General features: G+C 48.3%; 2 protein-coding genes across 3 annotated transcripts in view; one reads left to right on the top strand and one right to left on the bottom strand.

The window, feature by feature from the left end:
- dnah10 (dynein axonemal heavy chain 10) overlaps positions 1–8601 on the top strand; it is a 47346-nt gene extending 38745 nt beyond the window's left edge. Inside the window, exons 67-79 of the mRNA XM_042337722.1 lie at positions 1037–1191; positions 1294–1448; positions 2063–2246; positions 2351–2551; positions 2898–3107; positions 3733–3828; positions 4480–4651; positions 5182–5313; positions 5395–5606; positions 5811–5978; positions 6564–6744; positions 7273–7418; positions 8089–8601. Of these exons, the coding sequence (XP_042193656.1) occupies positions 1037–1191; positions 1294–1448; positions 2063–2246; positions 2351–2551; positions 2898–3107; positions 3733–3828; positions 4480–4651; positions 5182–5313; positions 5395–5606; positions 5811–5978; positions 6564–6744; positions 7273–7418; positions 8089–8235 (2159 nt within the window). The 3' untranslated portion in view covers positions 8236–8601. The remainder of the gene's footprint in view (positions 1–1036; positions 1192–1293; positions 1449–2062; positions 2247–2350; positions 2552–2897; positions 3108–3732; positions 3829–4479; positions 4652–5181; positions 5314–5394; positions 5607–5810; positions 5979–6563; positions 6745–7272; positions 7419–8088) is intronic.
- Positions 8602–9455: 854 nt separating this feature from the next.
- On the bottom strand, positions 9456–16027 carry ccdc92 (coiled-coil domain containing 92). Of its 2 annotated transcripts, none has more exons than XM_042337720.1 (4): positions 16004–16027; positions 11924–12069; positions 11554–11601; positions 9456–10961 (listed from the first exon to the last, which is right to left on the bottom strand). In XM_042337720.1, exons 2-4 carry the CDS (start codon positions 12051–12053, stop codon positions 10177–10179), a joined length of 963 nt encoding a protein of 320 aa, XP_042193654.1. In that variant the 5' UTR covers positions 12054–12069; positions 16004–16027; the 3' UTR covers positions 9456–10176. The 2 variants fall into 2 exon arrangements, with proteins under 2 accessions (XP_042193654.1, XP_007905974.1); XM_007907783.2 differs by lacking the exon at positions 16004–16027 and adding an exon at positions 14888–15097.
- Between the last annotated feature and the right edge of the window lie 512 nt (positions 16028–16539).

The raw sequence follows: 16539 nt of genomic DNA, 5'->3' as shown, positions 1-16539 counted from the left end.
TCTGTACTTCCACACTCTTATTACAGTAGTTTGTTTTGGAGGATTTCAGGGATATGGTGTAACATGATGCTGTATTATCCTTCAATTGAATATAATTTTAACACAATTTACTGTTGAAAGAAAAAACCCAGGGATCGATAGCTGCTTTCAGTGAACATTTGCTGGAATTGTCAGCCTTGTAACTGGATGGCTGTGAGGCAGTAAGTCTGCAGGTAACTCAATTTAGCTGCTTTACAAATGGAAAAGCGAGAGCTTTTCAAAGCTGTTAATTATTAATGCCGCTTCTCGCAACCACTACTTCAAATGGAAAGTAATCAGATGCTTTGAGCCAAAGAGGCCGGTGTGCCAAAGCCCTCCGATTACTTCCCTTTTCCATCTCAGGCCTCTCTTTTCTTATTAGCACAAAACGGCAACTTGTTATAATAATAATAATAATAATAGTCCTTGCATTTGATACAGCGCCTTATCACATCTTCGAGACATCTCCAAGGGCTTAACAGAATATACTGTAAAGTGAATTGACGGTATATTTTGTGGGCAAAACACTGTGGGAAAGATGAAGCTCGAGCCGGGTCAGCGCCTTGTGATGAACCTCCTGATCCCCGACTGTTCAGCGCCTAGGGACGTCCTCCCGATGTGAAAGGCGCTTTACAAATGTAACTTTGTTGTTGGTCCACATCAAGGCCAATGATTGGCTGATAACTCAGAGCCTAGTTTACATGCTGTAAGCTCAGTCTCTTATTAGTCTTATACAGGTTATACATGTTCTCTTGTTGAGAGATATGGTATAGGCCGATTGATGACAGAGTAAGTGCCTTGGCTCAGTTGTGTTTTTGGTTCAGAATATTGGCTTCTCTCCGTTGATGTACATTAGACGTTCTCAAACTATTGTCAGCCTTCAACCGCCTAATCGCCTCTGGTACCACATCATTTAGTGAACTTGTGCCTGCCTCGCCCAGTGCATTAGTAAAGGCAGCACTTCATTGCTGAGGTGCCTGACCCCAGCCTACCCTGACCCCCACTGCACTGTCCACAGGCAACCTCTCCCTGGAGAAGAGCAAGAAGAAGAAGCCGTGCACATGGCTCCCAGACCAGGGGTGGGAGGACATCATCCAGCTCTCAAGTATCTTCCCTGAGATCTTTGGATCGCTCGCAGATGAACTGGAGAATCACGAAGACACGTGGAAATCTGTGAGTGCTGAGATGGTGGGACAGACCAAGGGATCTTATGAAATATCTCTTCCTTCATGTAGGCAGGGTTAATGTTTACACTCTGCCTCTGCCTTCCCACAGTGGTACGACCTCGATTCCCCCGAGCAGGTCAAGTTCCCGCTCAAGTACAGGAAAATTCTAAACAGTTTTCAGAAGCTACTGCTCCTGCGCTGTTTCCGTGTGGACCGTGTGTTTCGGGCAGTCATGGACTACGTGACCGTCACAATGGGAGAGAAGTAAGAATATTGGCTTCTAGAGGTTCAAACAATTGTGTTCCTGCAGCACGGTAACCCAGCTCCTGATCAGAGTCTGTGCCTGATCGCCCTTGTCGGCACCGGGTATTTTATTACTGAGACCTTAATTCCCACCCAGTCACTAATTCAACAACACACAATATAACCAGCAAATGTTTAATAAAGGTTAACAGAACGAGGGGGCAGTTTAGGGCAGACAAACAGCTGGAATACCGTTACCAGGAAGATCTGGTTGAGACTCAGTTTAAAAAACAGACAGAGCCACGACACAAATGGGTGTTGAAAGGATGAGATTAACTGTTGCTTCTTCATCCCAACAATTTATGAGGTGGAGTAGATGTGATTGGTAATAATCCCTCCAAAAACAAATGTGGTCACTCAATCCACGACTGTTTGTGGGACACTGCTGTGCACAATTGGCTGCCGTGTTTCGCCCACAAAATACACTGTCAATTCACTTTACAGCATATTTCTGTGAAGGGCTTAGAGACATCTCAGTGACGTAATAAGGCGCTGCATCAAATGCAAGGATTATTATTAACGTTTTTTTAAAAAAAAGCTTAATTTGTGTGTGTTTTTCTCGGCCTCTCTCCCAGGTTTGTTCAGCCTCCAGTCATCAGCTTCGAAGCCATCTTTGAGCAGAGCACCGCCAATTCCCCCATCGTCTTCATCCTGAGCCCCGGCTCAGACCCGGCCTCCGACCTGACCAAGCTGGCGGAGAGGTCAGGCTTTGGGGCAAACAGGCTCAAGTTCCTCGCCATGGGCCAGGGACAGGAGAAGGTACAGCTCCCCATCCACGGCAGCACCTAACACAGGCAACTGCACTCATAAACTTACACTGAGCAGTGAAATGGGCTGCTGTCACTTCCCTCTCTGTGTTACAGGTGGCGCTGCAGTTACTGGAGATCGCGGTGTCGCGAGGGCAGTGGTTGATGCTGCAGAACTGTCACCTGCTGGTCAAGTGGCTGAAGGAGCTGGAGAAAGCGCTGGACCGAATCGTAAAGGCTCACCCGGACTTCCGTCTCTGGCTCACCACAGACCCCATCCGAGACTTCCCCATCGGCATCCTCCAGAATTCACTCAAGGTACAGGGCAGACCCGCGTGAGTGTAGCCCGGGTCTGAGATCTTGTGTGAGGACAATGCAGGCCTGAGATGCCAGAGTTCCTGGAGCTTGAATCTCAGCCCCCTATCATCTGCCCCAGCCAAGAGAGCTACCAAAAGAGCTGAGCTGCCAACCGATTTATTTTGCAAACTGAAACTGACACCTTGAGATAGACACTCAACCATGCGTTTAGTGACTTAGCCATTGGGTTGTAATGCTCTGTGTTGTATGAGCCCAACCCTCAGTTTGCTTTACCTGAGAAGACCAACTGCTCCCACAAAGGATCATTGTGCTAATGTCTAACCAGCAGTCTGCACTCTTCCTTTAGGTTGTGACTGAGCCCCCCAATGGGTTGAAGCTGAACATGCGAGCGACTTACTTTAAGATCAGCCAGGAAGCCTTGCATGAGTGCCCGCATCCCGCCTATAAGACTCTGGTGTACGTGCTGGCGTTCTTCCACGCTGTGGTGCAGGAGCGAAGGAAATACGGCAAGATCGGCTGGAACGTGCCGTACGATTTCAACGAGTCAGATTTCCTGGTAAACGGGTTTGTCTTTGTGCTGTCTACCCTCACAGCTTTCACATTTCAGCTGGCGTAAGGAGAAAATCAATAGTCTGCTGGAACCGGCCTGATTGTTTCTCCGGCATTTTCAGGGGTGATGAGGACCTCAAACAGTTTGCTGGACCTTCTTCTGCTGATCAGTGAGAATCTCACTTGCCCATTGTTTTCCAGGATCTTATGTGTTATTTTAAAATTAAGCAATTGATCACCTTTGTTATTAATTCCGAGGCCCAGATTCCAAATAATAATATAATAATAATCATTGCATTTGGTAGAACGTCTTATCATGTCGTCGAGACGTCTCAAAATGCTTCACAGAATATGCTGTAGTGTAGTGTAGTGACTGTATATTTTGTGGTCGAGACGCGGCAGCCAATTGCGCATAATTAATACTTTTACTGCAACTGAAGCCTGAAATTCCACCCGTTTGTAGCCGATGAGACTATTTTGTGTGTGTAATTAAATAAATAAAATATGTTAAAGGTTAAGGTCAGGCGGAATCGTGGCCGGTTTCACTGCTTAATTAATTAATTATTAATCTGATTAATCTATCTGGGCTGCTGCATGTGGTGGACATCAAACTGTTTCCTCTCCACCCTCAGGTCTGCATGGAGATTCTCAACACTTACCTGACCAAGGCAGAAGAGCAGGGAGACACCAAAATCCCTTGGGGCAGCCTGAAGTATCTAATCGGAGAGGTAGGGCCGTCCTTCCCAGCTCCTCTCGCTGAACCGCTAATTCCATGTTAATCTGCCACAAAGCTTCTCCCCTATACTGGAGGGGCCTGGGGTGACAGATGTCAAGGCCTTGGAGTACTGTTGGAACTTTATCCAGCTAAACGTCAAGCAGTACAAGGTGTGGGTCAGTGTCCTGCAGCCTGGAGTGTCCTGACTCATAAGATTAGCAGGAGCTGAGAAGAAAAGAATACTCTCACTTCCCTCACCCCACCCCCGTGACATCTCTGCTCCACATGTCCTCTTGATGAGCCAGGCAATGGGATAGTTAGGCTGGGCTTCCACCCATTAAACCAAGTGTTAAGTATTGTATGTATGCGATTGGCTCGGACTGGACATGTTAGCCACAGTTACTGTCTCTGTAGAGACGGGTGTCTGTGTAAGAACATTCTGGCTGGGAAATACTGTTTCTGGTGAAGGTCATCTTTCACTCATTCACTCAACTTTCTTCAAGACCCATCACAACCTAGATGGCTGGGGGTAAACTATAGAAACACAGCACGTGATGGCCGCTGATAGCTAGTCACGTGGGCCCTATTGAATGTGTATGTGGAAGGGGACGGGGAGAGAGGAGCGGGATGTTCTGTGCTGATTTCTCCACTTGTCCAATGGCAGGTGATGTACGGTGGGCGTGCCATTGACAGCTTTGACAGGCGTATTTTGACCAACTACATGGACGAATATTTGGGGGACTTCATCTTCGACACCTTTCAGCCTTTCCATTTCTTCTGCAACGACGAGGTTGACTACAGGATCCCAGACGATGGGCCCAAAGATGATTATACTGGTAACTGCTGAGGTCAAACTGGCTCTACATCAATAACACAGTGTGCACTGGCGAGGGCAACTCATTAACAGTCACAAAGCCTCTCCTCCATAGTCACTGCACTCTCCAGGCCGACACTCCACAGCATTACGGGAGTGCTGGATTGTGTCAGGTGTTAAACCAAGTTCCTGTCTGTCTGTTCAGGTGAACGTTAAAGATCCCGCTGCGCTATTGGGAAAGAGAAGACAGTTTTGCGGCCAGCAATCGTCCAGATAAATTAGTCTTTCACACGATGGCAGTTTTGTGGGAGTCGTTGTGCACTAATTGGCTGCCGTGTTCAAGTCATTAGCCTTGAGTAGTTCTAATAGTAAAATAATTGCAGGTAAAATGCTTTGCGACATTTCAAAGTGACGAGGACCAATAAATGCTGACATTCTTCTGTAACCTTTTCGCAATTTTTAAATATTGTTATAAAAAGTATTTGTGTGTACAGTGTAATACCAATTTATATTAAAATAGCACCTTTCACATGGGGATGTTGTGTTTTTCAGCTGAAATTGAAAGTCTGCCACTTGCCAACACCCCGGAGGTGTTTGGCCTCCATCCCAACGCTGAGATCGGCTACTATACTCAGGCAGCTCGAAGCATGTGGAAACATCTGATCGACTTGCAGCCACAGACAGGTACTGACTGTGCTGACACACCATTTATACTGAGCGCTGTGTAAGCTGTATATTACTGACTATCTGCCCTCCGCTCCCCAGGGGAGTCCAGTGGCGGCATGGGGCGGGATGAGTACATCGGGCAGGTGGCCAAGGACATCGAAAACAAACTGCCAGTGGTCTTTGACCTGGACCAGATCCACAAGAAGTTTGGGATCGACATCATGCCCACCACAGTGGTCTTACTGCAGGAGCTGCAGCGCTTCAATAAACTGATTGTCAGCATGGTTCGCTCGCTGGCGGAACTGCAGAGGGTAGGTGGCTGGTTTCATTATTAGTGGCTGCAGTACTGGGAGGGTGGGAGCAATCCATTGTACAGTTTTGTGTGTGTGAGGGTGGGGATGGGCGAGCTCTTGTGGAGATTTTCAATGCGGACGTTCGCTGTTGTCAAGTGTCCTTCCGACGGGAAAGGCACTATACAAATATGATTTTGTATTGTATTGTGCCAACACTGACAGGCGCTGGCCGGAGAGGTTGGCATGAGCAGCCAACTGGACGAAGTGGCTCGATCTCTCTACATCGGTAAACTTCCCAGCATCTGGAGAAAGCTGGCCCCAGACACACTCAAGTCTCTCGGCAACTGGATGATCCACTTCAAGCGGAGGTTTGACCAGTACATCTCATGGGTCAGTATCACGAGAGAATGGTGATGGATTAGGTTTTCTTACCAGCCTTCAACACCTTTAGCAATTGTCAACTTAGTAATTGTCACCATTACGATCCACAGACACTTATAATATTAATAATAATCCTTGCATTTGATATAGCGCCTTATATCACGTAATTGAGACAACTCGACGTGAAAAGCGCTATATCAAATGCAAGGATTATTATTATCTCAAAGCCCTTCACAGGATATTCTGTAAAGTGAATTGACATTGTTTCTGTTGGAAAATATAACCTGTTCAAGATTCTGGAAATTCGCAGACTTTTTCTCCCAATTGTCCTCTTATATTCCCTCATCATTCACATCTCACTACAGAATTAAAACCAATTGGCTGTTTGGTTAGGTCCTGTATTTAACAGTGAGTTTAATTTAATCAGTTTTATAATGTGGCGTGCTTGTTACCTTAAAACAAAACCCTCTTTCTAAGCTATAAAGTGGGAGTATGTTATAAGTATTCCCTTGCACATGCACATCGTTGAACTGTGTGGAGCCAGGTTCACTGAAATTGATATTTTTATATAAAGGTGTTGTGCCTGATTTGCAGGTTGAGGAGGCGGAGCCCAATGTGATCTGGTTGTCAGGGCTTCATATCCCCGAATCCTACCTCACGGCGCTGGTTCAGGCTACCTGCCGCAAGAACAGCTGGCCCCTGGACCGCTCCACCCTCTACACCCAGGTCACTAAATACAACACAGCCGAGGAGGTCTTAGAGAGGCCAGGACAAGGCAAGTGCCACGCGAAGTAATAATAATAATAATCCTTGCATTTGATATAGCGCTTTTCACGTCGGGAGGACGTCCCAAAGCGCTTCACAGAACACACTGCTTTAGGATGTGAAGCTTTCCCTTTAGGGTGGTCCAACTGGCAGCCCCTCACCCCCATTTCTTCTGGCCCACCCACTCCCTCCATAACCTGTAAATGTTACATCATGTTTCTGGAATGGAAACAGAAAAATATTGCTTGTGCGGCCCACAGACATTTCTCAAATAGGGCATCCGGCCCTTCAGTAGCCAAAAGATTGGACCACCCTGTGTTATAGTCTATGTAACATGAGCTGTTTTGCATTTTGTAAATACACATAACTAAATCTCTCTCCCTCCCTCACAGGGAGCGTTACGTTAAGATCCAGGGTTGAGTGACACCAGTTTGATATCTTAGCATCTTTTGTGTAAATCCAAGCCAGGTCCCTTCTCGCAGCGACAGCAAGGGGCTCCACATTAATAGTTTGTTTGTCCACCACCTTGGTTTGTCAGGCTGCTTTGTTTGTGGCTTGTACCTGGAGGGAGCGAACTGGGACATCGAGGAGGGCTGTCTGGTCAGGAGTAAACCCAAGGAGCTGGTGGTGGAGCTCCCTGTCCTCAAGGTCATCCCCATCGAAGCCCATCGCCTCAAACTGCAGGTAGGTCCTTGTTCTCACCCATTCTCTGTCAGTGGTCTGAATGAGTTGTGTATATTGATGCACATGGGCATGAATTTGTAGAGTCAAAAGCTCCATAGAAAACCGAATCTGCCCGTGAATCACTCAAGCTGTAAGTGTCTACACGCTGATGGGAAGCTCCAACTCATTCGCATTTTCAGTAAATGAGCTGGTGGAGCTCAGCTAATGACAAGCTGGTGGGTGCTCAGAGCAGACAATGGGAGGAATGACTTCACTGAGAGCAGTTAGCTGGTGGAATTCAGTCCCACTAATGGCTATTTAAGATTGAAAAGAATCGATAGAATCATTCAAGAGAACTGGACAGGCAGCTGAGCAGGAAAAACACGAAGGTTTGCGTTGTGATGTTATAAGTTTTGCTTTCTTTTAGAACCAAAGGGGGTAAATTCAAAACAAATCTGCGAAAACACCACTTCTGTGAGCGCGTAGTTAAAATGCATTGATCAAGCTTCTGAGGGAGACAGTGGAAACGGGAAGTGTTGATTCTTTCAAAAGCAAATTAATTTCTTTTAGGAAATAATATCTCAGGATAGTTTTATAGTTTGGGACATGACATGTGCCTGCGACTGCCAGGACGGTGGAAAGTGAATTAGAACTTTTGTCCTAGCGATTCTTATATTCTTTCTGCACCCAGAATACATTCAGGACGCCTGTGTACACAACCTCCATGCGACGCAACGCAATGGGAGTGGGGCTGGTGTTCGAAGCGGATCTCTTCACCACGAGACACAATTCCCACTGGGTCCTACAAGGCGTCTGCCTGGCTCTCAACTCTGACTGAAGCACATCAGAGCATCGCATTCTGTTAAACACTTATGTTTTTTACCGGTTACCGTCTCATACAGAGCACGATATCGCAACTGTAAATGTTTGGAAGTTTTCAAATGTTACTTTTAATTTAATTTAAAGTGAATTGGATTAAAAATATTAAAAATAATATTAAAAATAATTAAAAATAATAATTCACACACAGAACTCGGGAGTGTCCCTGGAGTCAGAACCCAGGTGCTTGAGGGCCAGAGTTCCTATTAGTCATACACACATTTACTGGACGTATTCACTTTATACCTTCGTGCAATCTGAATTTTACTGTTTGTGGTTTTTATACAGAAAAAAACATTTCCCTTTTAATAAAAATAACAGTTAAGTGGTGCATCATTTTTCCTTCCCATGGGTTTAAGTGGAATGTTTAAATACTAGAGGGGTGGGAGTTAGGTTTACATGGACTAAAGTGGCTTTCAGTCCACGTAAAGCTATTGATCTGTTCACCTGGGGATCTCCCCTCACCCTCCACATTGTAACAGCCTCCCGTTAGAAACACGGCCTACACAATATTCCGCATTAAGTTGTAAGTTTGACAATGACACCAATTCCCTGAGAAGCAATTGAGAGGCTTTGATGTCTCAGATGTGATGATTGTTGTTCTCACCACAAACCACCAGAAGCAATCCTCCTCCTCCTCAGTTCCCATGTGGCTGTTTGTTTGGGGAGGAGCAGCTGTCTGGCTGGGACACTGCACTTACCTTGTTCAGCAATGAGGACAAAGCCAGAGATCCTGGAAAAAGGTGGCAAGAATTACAGAACCCTTACATGAGACCACCTGGCGTGGCAGCCCATGAGCCAATTTCATCTGCCCTCTCCCCTCCATTTCATCTGGCCCATCCGCTCCCTCCATAACCCGTATAAAAGGACACACAAAAATATTGCTGTTGAGGCCGTTTCTCAACCAAGGCATCCAGCCCTCAGCAGCCAAAAGGTTGGACCTCCCTGGAAAGACTATTGCTTACACTGAAACCAACCAGCAACTCAGTATCCCCAAGTCACACAGTGAGAGAAGTCAATAACACCTCCCACCCCACCCAGGAACACTTACCCAGGATGTTTCTCCTTCAGCACTGACAGACACCGTGAGCACCTGGACGTGATGTTCAACACATTGAAAGCAGAAAAGGCGAATAAACACTAACAGAGCTAATGACTTTCAGAAGCCAATTAATCAGATATTGGTATTGGTAGTCATTTAATTAATTATAAACTCGTTCTGTAGAAATGGGGCACCGTTCTTAGAACATCAACAGACCTGTACTCTGAAGGTTGGGTTTCCTTTTATGGTAGTGACACACACACAAACATGGTACGTACACGCACAATGATCTACAATGCTGCCGGCATCGGGCTTTGTGGAAGAGAGATGGACGACGCACAGGAAGGTGACGGACACGACACAAAGAGAGGTTGTAGGTTCAATCGTTTTTTTTAAAGAGTAAACAGTTTTTTCAAGTCTTGCAGCGGTTTGTGTGTCCGTCTGGGTTATTATATTAAAGCACGTTCATAATAGGGCGTTTCATTTACTAAGTGACTGGTTATCGGTTATATTGGTTTAGTGCAATGCCATGTGGCCTCTGCTCTTGTCAAACCACACGTGTGTCTAGGTTACCGTGAGAAGCAAGCGGCATGTATACAAGGCGATTTGGCCACACTTTGTCAAAACTTTTGTTTGCCAAAAACTACTCACAACGTGACAGGAGAACCCACTTCAGTCAGAACGCGGCTGTGAAGGTGGAATGAATGGCTTTGCTCAGAGCGTCCCAATTTGGCATGCATATTCTGTCTTTGACAAAAACAAACAAACAAAAAGAAAAACTGTTCCAGGTGAAGTCTATTTGTGCACAGCATATATAAAAGCCACTTAAACTCCAGGGAGAAATGCGGTAGTTTTTTTTTACACAGTTCTGTCCGTCCCTGAATGCTTCCTGACCACCTTCCTGTCGTTGACCTGATCTACAGCCAGTGTCTCCACCTCAGGCTGGGGCTGTGGGGGAGCGAGGTGAGGGATGCGATGAGCCACACCCATGTGATGAGTCTTGTGTTGTTTGTCCCTGGCCGGGGCCTCGTGCTCCCCGCATGTCCGCTCGGAGGGAATGGGTGGGATGACTAGCGGCTTCTCCTTGATCAGATGTACGTCTGTGGGCTCACGGGCCTGGAGGAATGGTGTGGGGTCTGGCATGGCCTCCAGGGGCTCCGAGCGCAGCAGCAGCTTCCGACCGTCCGTGCCGAGCCGGTAAACCTCGGCAAACTCGGTGTTCAGCGGTGTCGAGAGGCTCTTTTTCATCCGACGCCGCGGTGTTTCCAGAAGCTTCTCTTTGGGCGGCGAGGGCTTGTGGCCGGTGGAGACTGAGCCGGGGCCCGGTGAGGGATCACTGGTCATGTTGACGGTTGACATGAGCTTCTTCTTGGTGGCGTGGAGCTGGGAGGTGAGGTAAGCAATGGTGCTCGCTCGCTGCTCCAATTCGCTAGACAACATGCTCAGCTTGTGGCTCTTCATCTTCAACTCCTCCAGGTATTTCTTCTCCTTCTCCTTCATGGTGGTTTCCAGCACCAAGATCAACGCATTCTTCTTCTCCAGCTCCTTCATCAGCTCCTTGTTCTCCTCTGCTTTGGCTTTCAGCTGAGATTCCAGCTCTTCGTATTTCTTTCTCAGCTCTTCGCTCCTCGAGTCTCCGCTCCCTGCACAAGAGACAAGTCTATAATGATAATCTTTGCATTTTATATAGTGCCTTATCACATCTTTAAGACTTCTCAAGACTTCACAGAATATACTGTAAAGTGAATCGACTGTATATTTTGTGGGCAAAATGTGGCAGCCAATTGCACTCAGCAGTGTCCCACAAACAGTCGTGGATCGAATGACCAATTTTTAAAAAATTCTTTTCTTTAATGGATTATTACTCCCGTAAAAGCGATCTGACAATCAACTGACAACCAGGTTCATACTTGCTGCTACTAGGTAAACAGAGGTGTGTGTGTGTGTAGAGTAAGGAAACTTGCCTAAAGCCCAAGAACGTCCGGCTCAGAGACACAGGACAGGGAATAATCCCTCTCAGCAAAGCTAACCAGTTAGTTAAATGGATTGAACTCTTCAACTCCCTATCCAGTGATTTCAGACACATTTCACGTCACAATCCCTCGATAACTGCTTGACAAACATTCTTCCTGGGACTCGACTGTGTCACTAAGTCACAGGCTCCCAGCGCAGGGTTATACAGACCATTTATCCACAGCGAACCGGACCCACTCACTCCCTCACTCAGCCACTCACCGGTCTCATCACATGGCGATGTGTTCATGGTCAGTTCAAACGCCAAGTCTAGTAAACAAAATGCAAGTCTTATCTCAGTGCATCACAAAAGATAATTCAAGGAATAACAGGAGGAGGGGGGAGGGGAGGAGGGCGACGGGGTCAATGCATCGGCTGGTAAGTGTGCATGCGTCGCCGGGTCAGGACGTCACTTCCTACGATTCAAGGTAGACGGAAAGTCCAGGAGTAATGGGGGGTAGATGAGTTAGGAGGTGAAAAACAGATAAACTGAGAAATAATGGGGATGGGGGAGGGATTGGTGGAGGGGTGTCAGTTTGTGTGTGGAGGTGAGTGGTGGCGGTGTGCGTGGGGGGTGTTTGGGGCATAGTACCTGCACAGTGCTGCTGGAGCTTGCGGATCTCCGCATGCAGCCCCTTCAGTGTATTGGCGTGTTCCTGCTGCAGGAACAGCAGATTTTTCTGGGCGCTGTGCAGCTGCATCTCCAAGTTAGACCCCGCCATGGTTCCCTCAGCTCACCTGTAACAACAACAACAGCAGCTCACACCACACTGACCTCACAGCCCACCTGTAACAATAACAACAGCACATTAACGCCACAGCCCGCCATAGTGAGGCAGACCCCCCCACTCTCACTTCTCGCTGGATTTTACTACAAACTGCAGGTGTCTGTGTATTTTCTAGGTGAACGTGCACAGCCATCATCCCGCAAACAGACATGGAGTGAGTAAATGGTTGATTTTTATCAGGGGGAGGGGAGACTGTCAGCCAGAACATTGAAGGAGAGTTGTGCCACGGAATTGTTAGGGTCCACCCGAACGGATAACAAGCTTGCTTAACCCGACAGCAGGATAAACACAAACACCGGCCAGGAACCCAAGGAGATCAACATGACCTGTTCGGCTGTTGCTCAGCGAGTGACTGGCATGTGACAGAACACCAGACCAATGTCACTGTCGCCCCAAAGTCATCAGAGAATCCTGACTGTACGAGTGCGGGGGACACAGCAACACATAATTTAATAATCCTTGCCTTTGGTACAGCACCTTATCACGTCATTGAGACATCTCAAAGCGCTTCACAGGATATACTGTAAAGTGGATTGACTGTGTATTTTTGTGGGTGAAACAATTGCACACAACAGTGTCCCACAACAGTGCGCTCACATAGCACCTAACACACAGCAGGGCGTATCGTCTCTGAGCGCTTTACCGGGAGTGTGTGGGATGGAGAAGGCAGGGGGGAGGCTGGGGGAGGGGAGGGAGGCAGATGGGTGAGGAGGGCGGAGTACGTTTTTAACATGGTTGTGAAACCTGGCGAGGTGGGAGGGGGGGTGGGATGCGAGATGGGGGGAGTTCTGGAGAGAGAGAGGGTCCAGGGTGATTGAAAGGTGCAATGACTGGAGCCGTTGGTCAGAGCTGCACTGCAGCACTTGTATGACAGGGCAGTGCTGAGTGTATTAAAAATGCATTAGATTGCTGGAGACTGAGCCCACTGTGCAATCAATCACAGCCGCTCCACTGCACCACACAGCTCTCAGCCTCTCACACCAGGGAGGGAACTGCAGAGATCAGCACTGACCAGCCACAAGTGGGGACTCTGAGGCACATTGTGGGAGGAAAGGTCTTTTGGATGAGATGTTAACCCGAGGTCCCATCTGGCTGCTTTTCAGATAAACATCAGCCTCTCTGCCCCCACCCTTTGGAACTCAGTCTCTTCGCCTTACTCCCTGCCTCGCCTCCTTCAAGGCACGTCTGAAGACCCTCCTCTTCGTCTGTGCCTTTGTCCAACCCTTCTACCCCTACCCTCCCTGCCTGTACTCCACCCCTCCTGATCCCAACCCCCTTGCTCGGGTCCAAATCCCTGACTGTCCAGTGCGTTGGGACCTTGAGCATCAGTGTTCCCACAGTGTTGTGGGAAAGGAGAAGGGAGTTTGTCTCTCTCTCTCCCAGTGTCCTGGCCGACAATCCCCCAGAAAAAAAACCTCACTGTGCTGCCCACACAGCATGAAACACTGCACAGGAGAGAGATTTAAAGACAGATCTTAACACCGAGGCTGTATTGTATGTTGCTCATGATTGTAGAGAAACCAGACCCAGGCTGGCAACCCGAGCAGTGAAACAGATCGGCTTTCAAATCAGAAATGCCTGTATACAGCACTCGTAGGCTGCCTGCACAGAGTAGCCAGGCAGGTAAACAAAGGGCACCAACACTGAATACAGGTTCACTCCACTGCAATTAGCCTCCCTATAGCTCAGCCCATCACACACACACACACACCATATATACACGCACCATATACACTCTCCCAACAACAACAAATTACATTTAACTGAGCCTTTCACATTGTGAGGACATCCCAAGGCGCTCGACAGTCAAGAATTTGGATCTGAAGTGGGGGGGGGAGGGTTGAGATCAGGAGTGGTGGAGGGCAGGGAGGGTGGGGGTAGGAGGGTGACCGAAGGTGCGGTCGAAGAGGAAGGTCTTGAGACGGGCCTCGAAGGAGGCGAGGGAGGGAGCGAGGCGAAGGGACTGTGGGATAGAGTTCCAAAGAGAGGCTGAAGGCTCGACTGCTGATAGCGGAGCGGGTCAGGCAACAACAACAACAAGGTTACATTTGTATAGCGCTTTCACGTCGGGAGGGGATATAGAGCAGGCCGGGCGGGGGACATGGGAGCAGGCCGGAGTAAATACAATCAAACTGCACACTCCAGCGTATGCTAAACGATGTGATAAGGCACTGTATCAAATGCAAGGATTATTATTATTATTAAAGGGCTCTGTGTATATAAGAACGCGCTTGCCTACAAAACACACAGTCACTACACCTTACAGGAAATGCCACGAAGCGCTTTGAGACGTCTCGGCGGCGCATTAAGGTGTGGTACCAAATGCAGGGATTAATAATACCCATTATTGCATAGTATGTGGGCTATGAAATGCTGTGTAAAATACCCCAAACCCGCCACACCTAATCATTCTTAACAGTTTAGCTGCAAAACGCCTCTAACACACAGCGTTACTGATGCTCAGATACTGCGATAGACATGACAGCTCAAGGTCACGAGAGGAGGGGGAGAGGGTGGGAGGGGAGGGGATGAGACAGAGAGAAGCTCCTGTGTGTAATAACCATTGTGTTAATTTCCCTTTTGTCCGCTCTGTGCTGCGGCCCTCACCGCTCACTGTAGAATAGTTCACACACAGAATAAATCAAAAATGGTCTCCAAACCGCATCCAGGCTTGGTTCTTCCCCGGCAGGTTACACATACTCTAACGCAGAGAAACAGACATAATAAAGGCCTCCCTGGCTGCACCTTACTGAAGGGTAAACACTCACCCTCCCTCGCTCACTCAATCACATGTGCTGCCTGAATTCACTGCACATTCAGCATCGCCTCACACACAGCCCAGCAGCAAGCGCTGAGACACTGCAGTCCCCACTGCTCCTGCCTGCTGCTGAGCTCATATGACCAGCGTCTCCTTGAGCCAAACCCCACCAATCTCCATCACTGCAAGGTGGGAGGGAGGGAGAGAGAGAGAGAGAGAGATGGTGGGAGGAGAGAGAGAGAGAGAGAGGAGGGAGGAGAGATGGTGGAAGGAGGAAGAGAGAGATAGAAGGTGGGAGGAGAGAGGAGGGAGGATAGAAAGTAGGAGGAAGGAGGAGAGATGGTGAGAGCAGGGAGGGGAGAGCGAGAGCGAGAGAGAGAGGTGGGAGGAGTGAGGGGATTGAGACAAGGTGGGAGTGGAGAGAGAGAAGGTGGGAGGAGGGAGGGGAAGAGAGAGGGAGAGAGAGACAGAAAAGCAGAGAGAGAGGAGGCAGGCGGGGAAAGGGGCAGGGATTTGGTTCAGTGTAAACAGAGGTAACTACACATGTTTTTTTAACCTGACAATAATCATAAAGAAACATGACAAAAAAAAACATTCGGCCGAGCCCAAGTCAGACATAGGTTTGGAACTGGATGGTACTCAGTAGTATTTCAGTAGATGTCCATTTTAATTATCCTGCGGATTCCACTGTAATATTCCATTCTATCCTTTTTGCGTTTCGCCCACAAAACAGACCGTCAATCCACTTTACAGCATATCCCGTGAGGCGCTTTGAGACGTTTCCACGGCCTGATGCGGTGCTGTATCAAATGCCTCGTCCGCTGATTATAATATTTCTAATTCTCACGCTATCACATTCCCCGCTCAGAGCCAGGGTGTGTGCGTGTGCGTGTGAGGAGAGAGAGAGAGAGAGAGAGAGATGCGGTGCAGTTTCTAAACAAAACAAACTGTGCCGGAGATGTGTAACAGAGGGTACGAGGAGAGGCCGACGTAACACACAGTGAGGAGAGGCAGTGGTGACACGCAGTTACGCCAGGCAGGCAGGCAGGCAGGCAGGCAGGGCTGAGAGCAGAGAACGGCTGCCGAGGACGGGGAAACAAACACAGAGAACAAGAGACAATCTGACCTGAGGCTGTGGCAGCGGACGGACGGACGGACGGACGGACGTGCGGGGCCAGAGGCTGGTGGTAGTTACCGGATCCGCCTCTACAATTACAGTAATCCTGCGGGAGACAGAGAGCGGAGAGAGGATTGGACGGGGGACAGGCACCGTCACTAACTGAGGCCGCAGCAATCGCAAGAGACCCAGACACACAAGTACACCCACACACACCCACACACACATACATACACACACACCCTCACACACATACACCCCCCCCCCCCACCCGCCACACACACACACACACACCGTACACACGCGCGCCCCCATACACACAGACATAACCCCCACCCCCATACACACACAGACAGATACCCCTCCACATATATTCACAAACAGAGACAGACAGACAGAGACAGACAGACAGAGACAGACACACACACACACACAGACAGACACACACAGACACACACACACAGACAGACATACAGACAGACAGACAGACACAGACAGACAGACAGACAGACAGAGACAGACAGACACAGACACACAGACAGACA

The sequence above is a fragment of the Callorhinchus milii genome, unplaced genomic scaffold (genome assembly GCF_018977255.1).
Source record: "Callorhinchus milii isolate IMCB2004 unplaced genomic scaffold, IMCB_Cmil_1.0 Scaffold8, whole genome shotgun sequence".
NCBI lineage: Eukaryota > Metazoa > Chordata > Chondrichthyes > Chimaeriformes > Callorhinchidae > Callorhinchus > Callorhinchus milii.
Note: the sequence above shows the minus strand (reverse complement) of the source record. Positions and strands in the feature narration are given on the sequence as shown.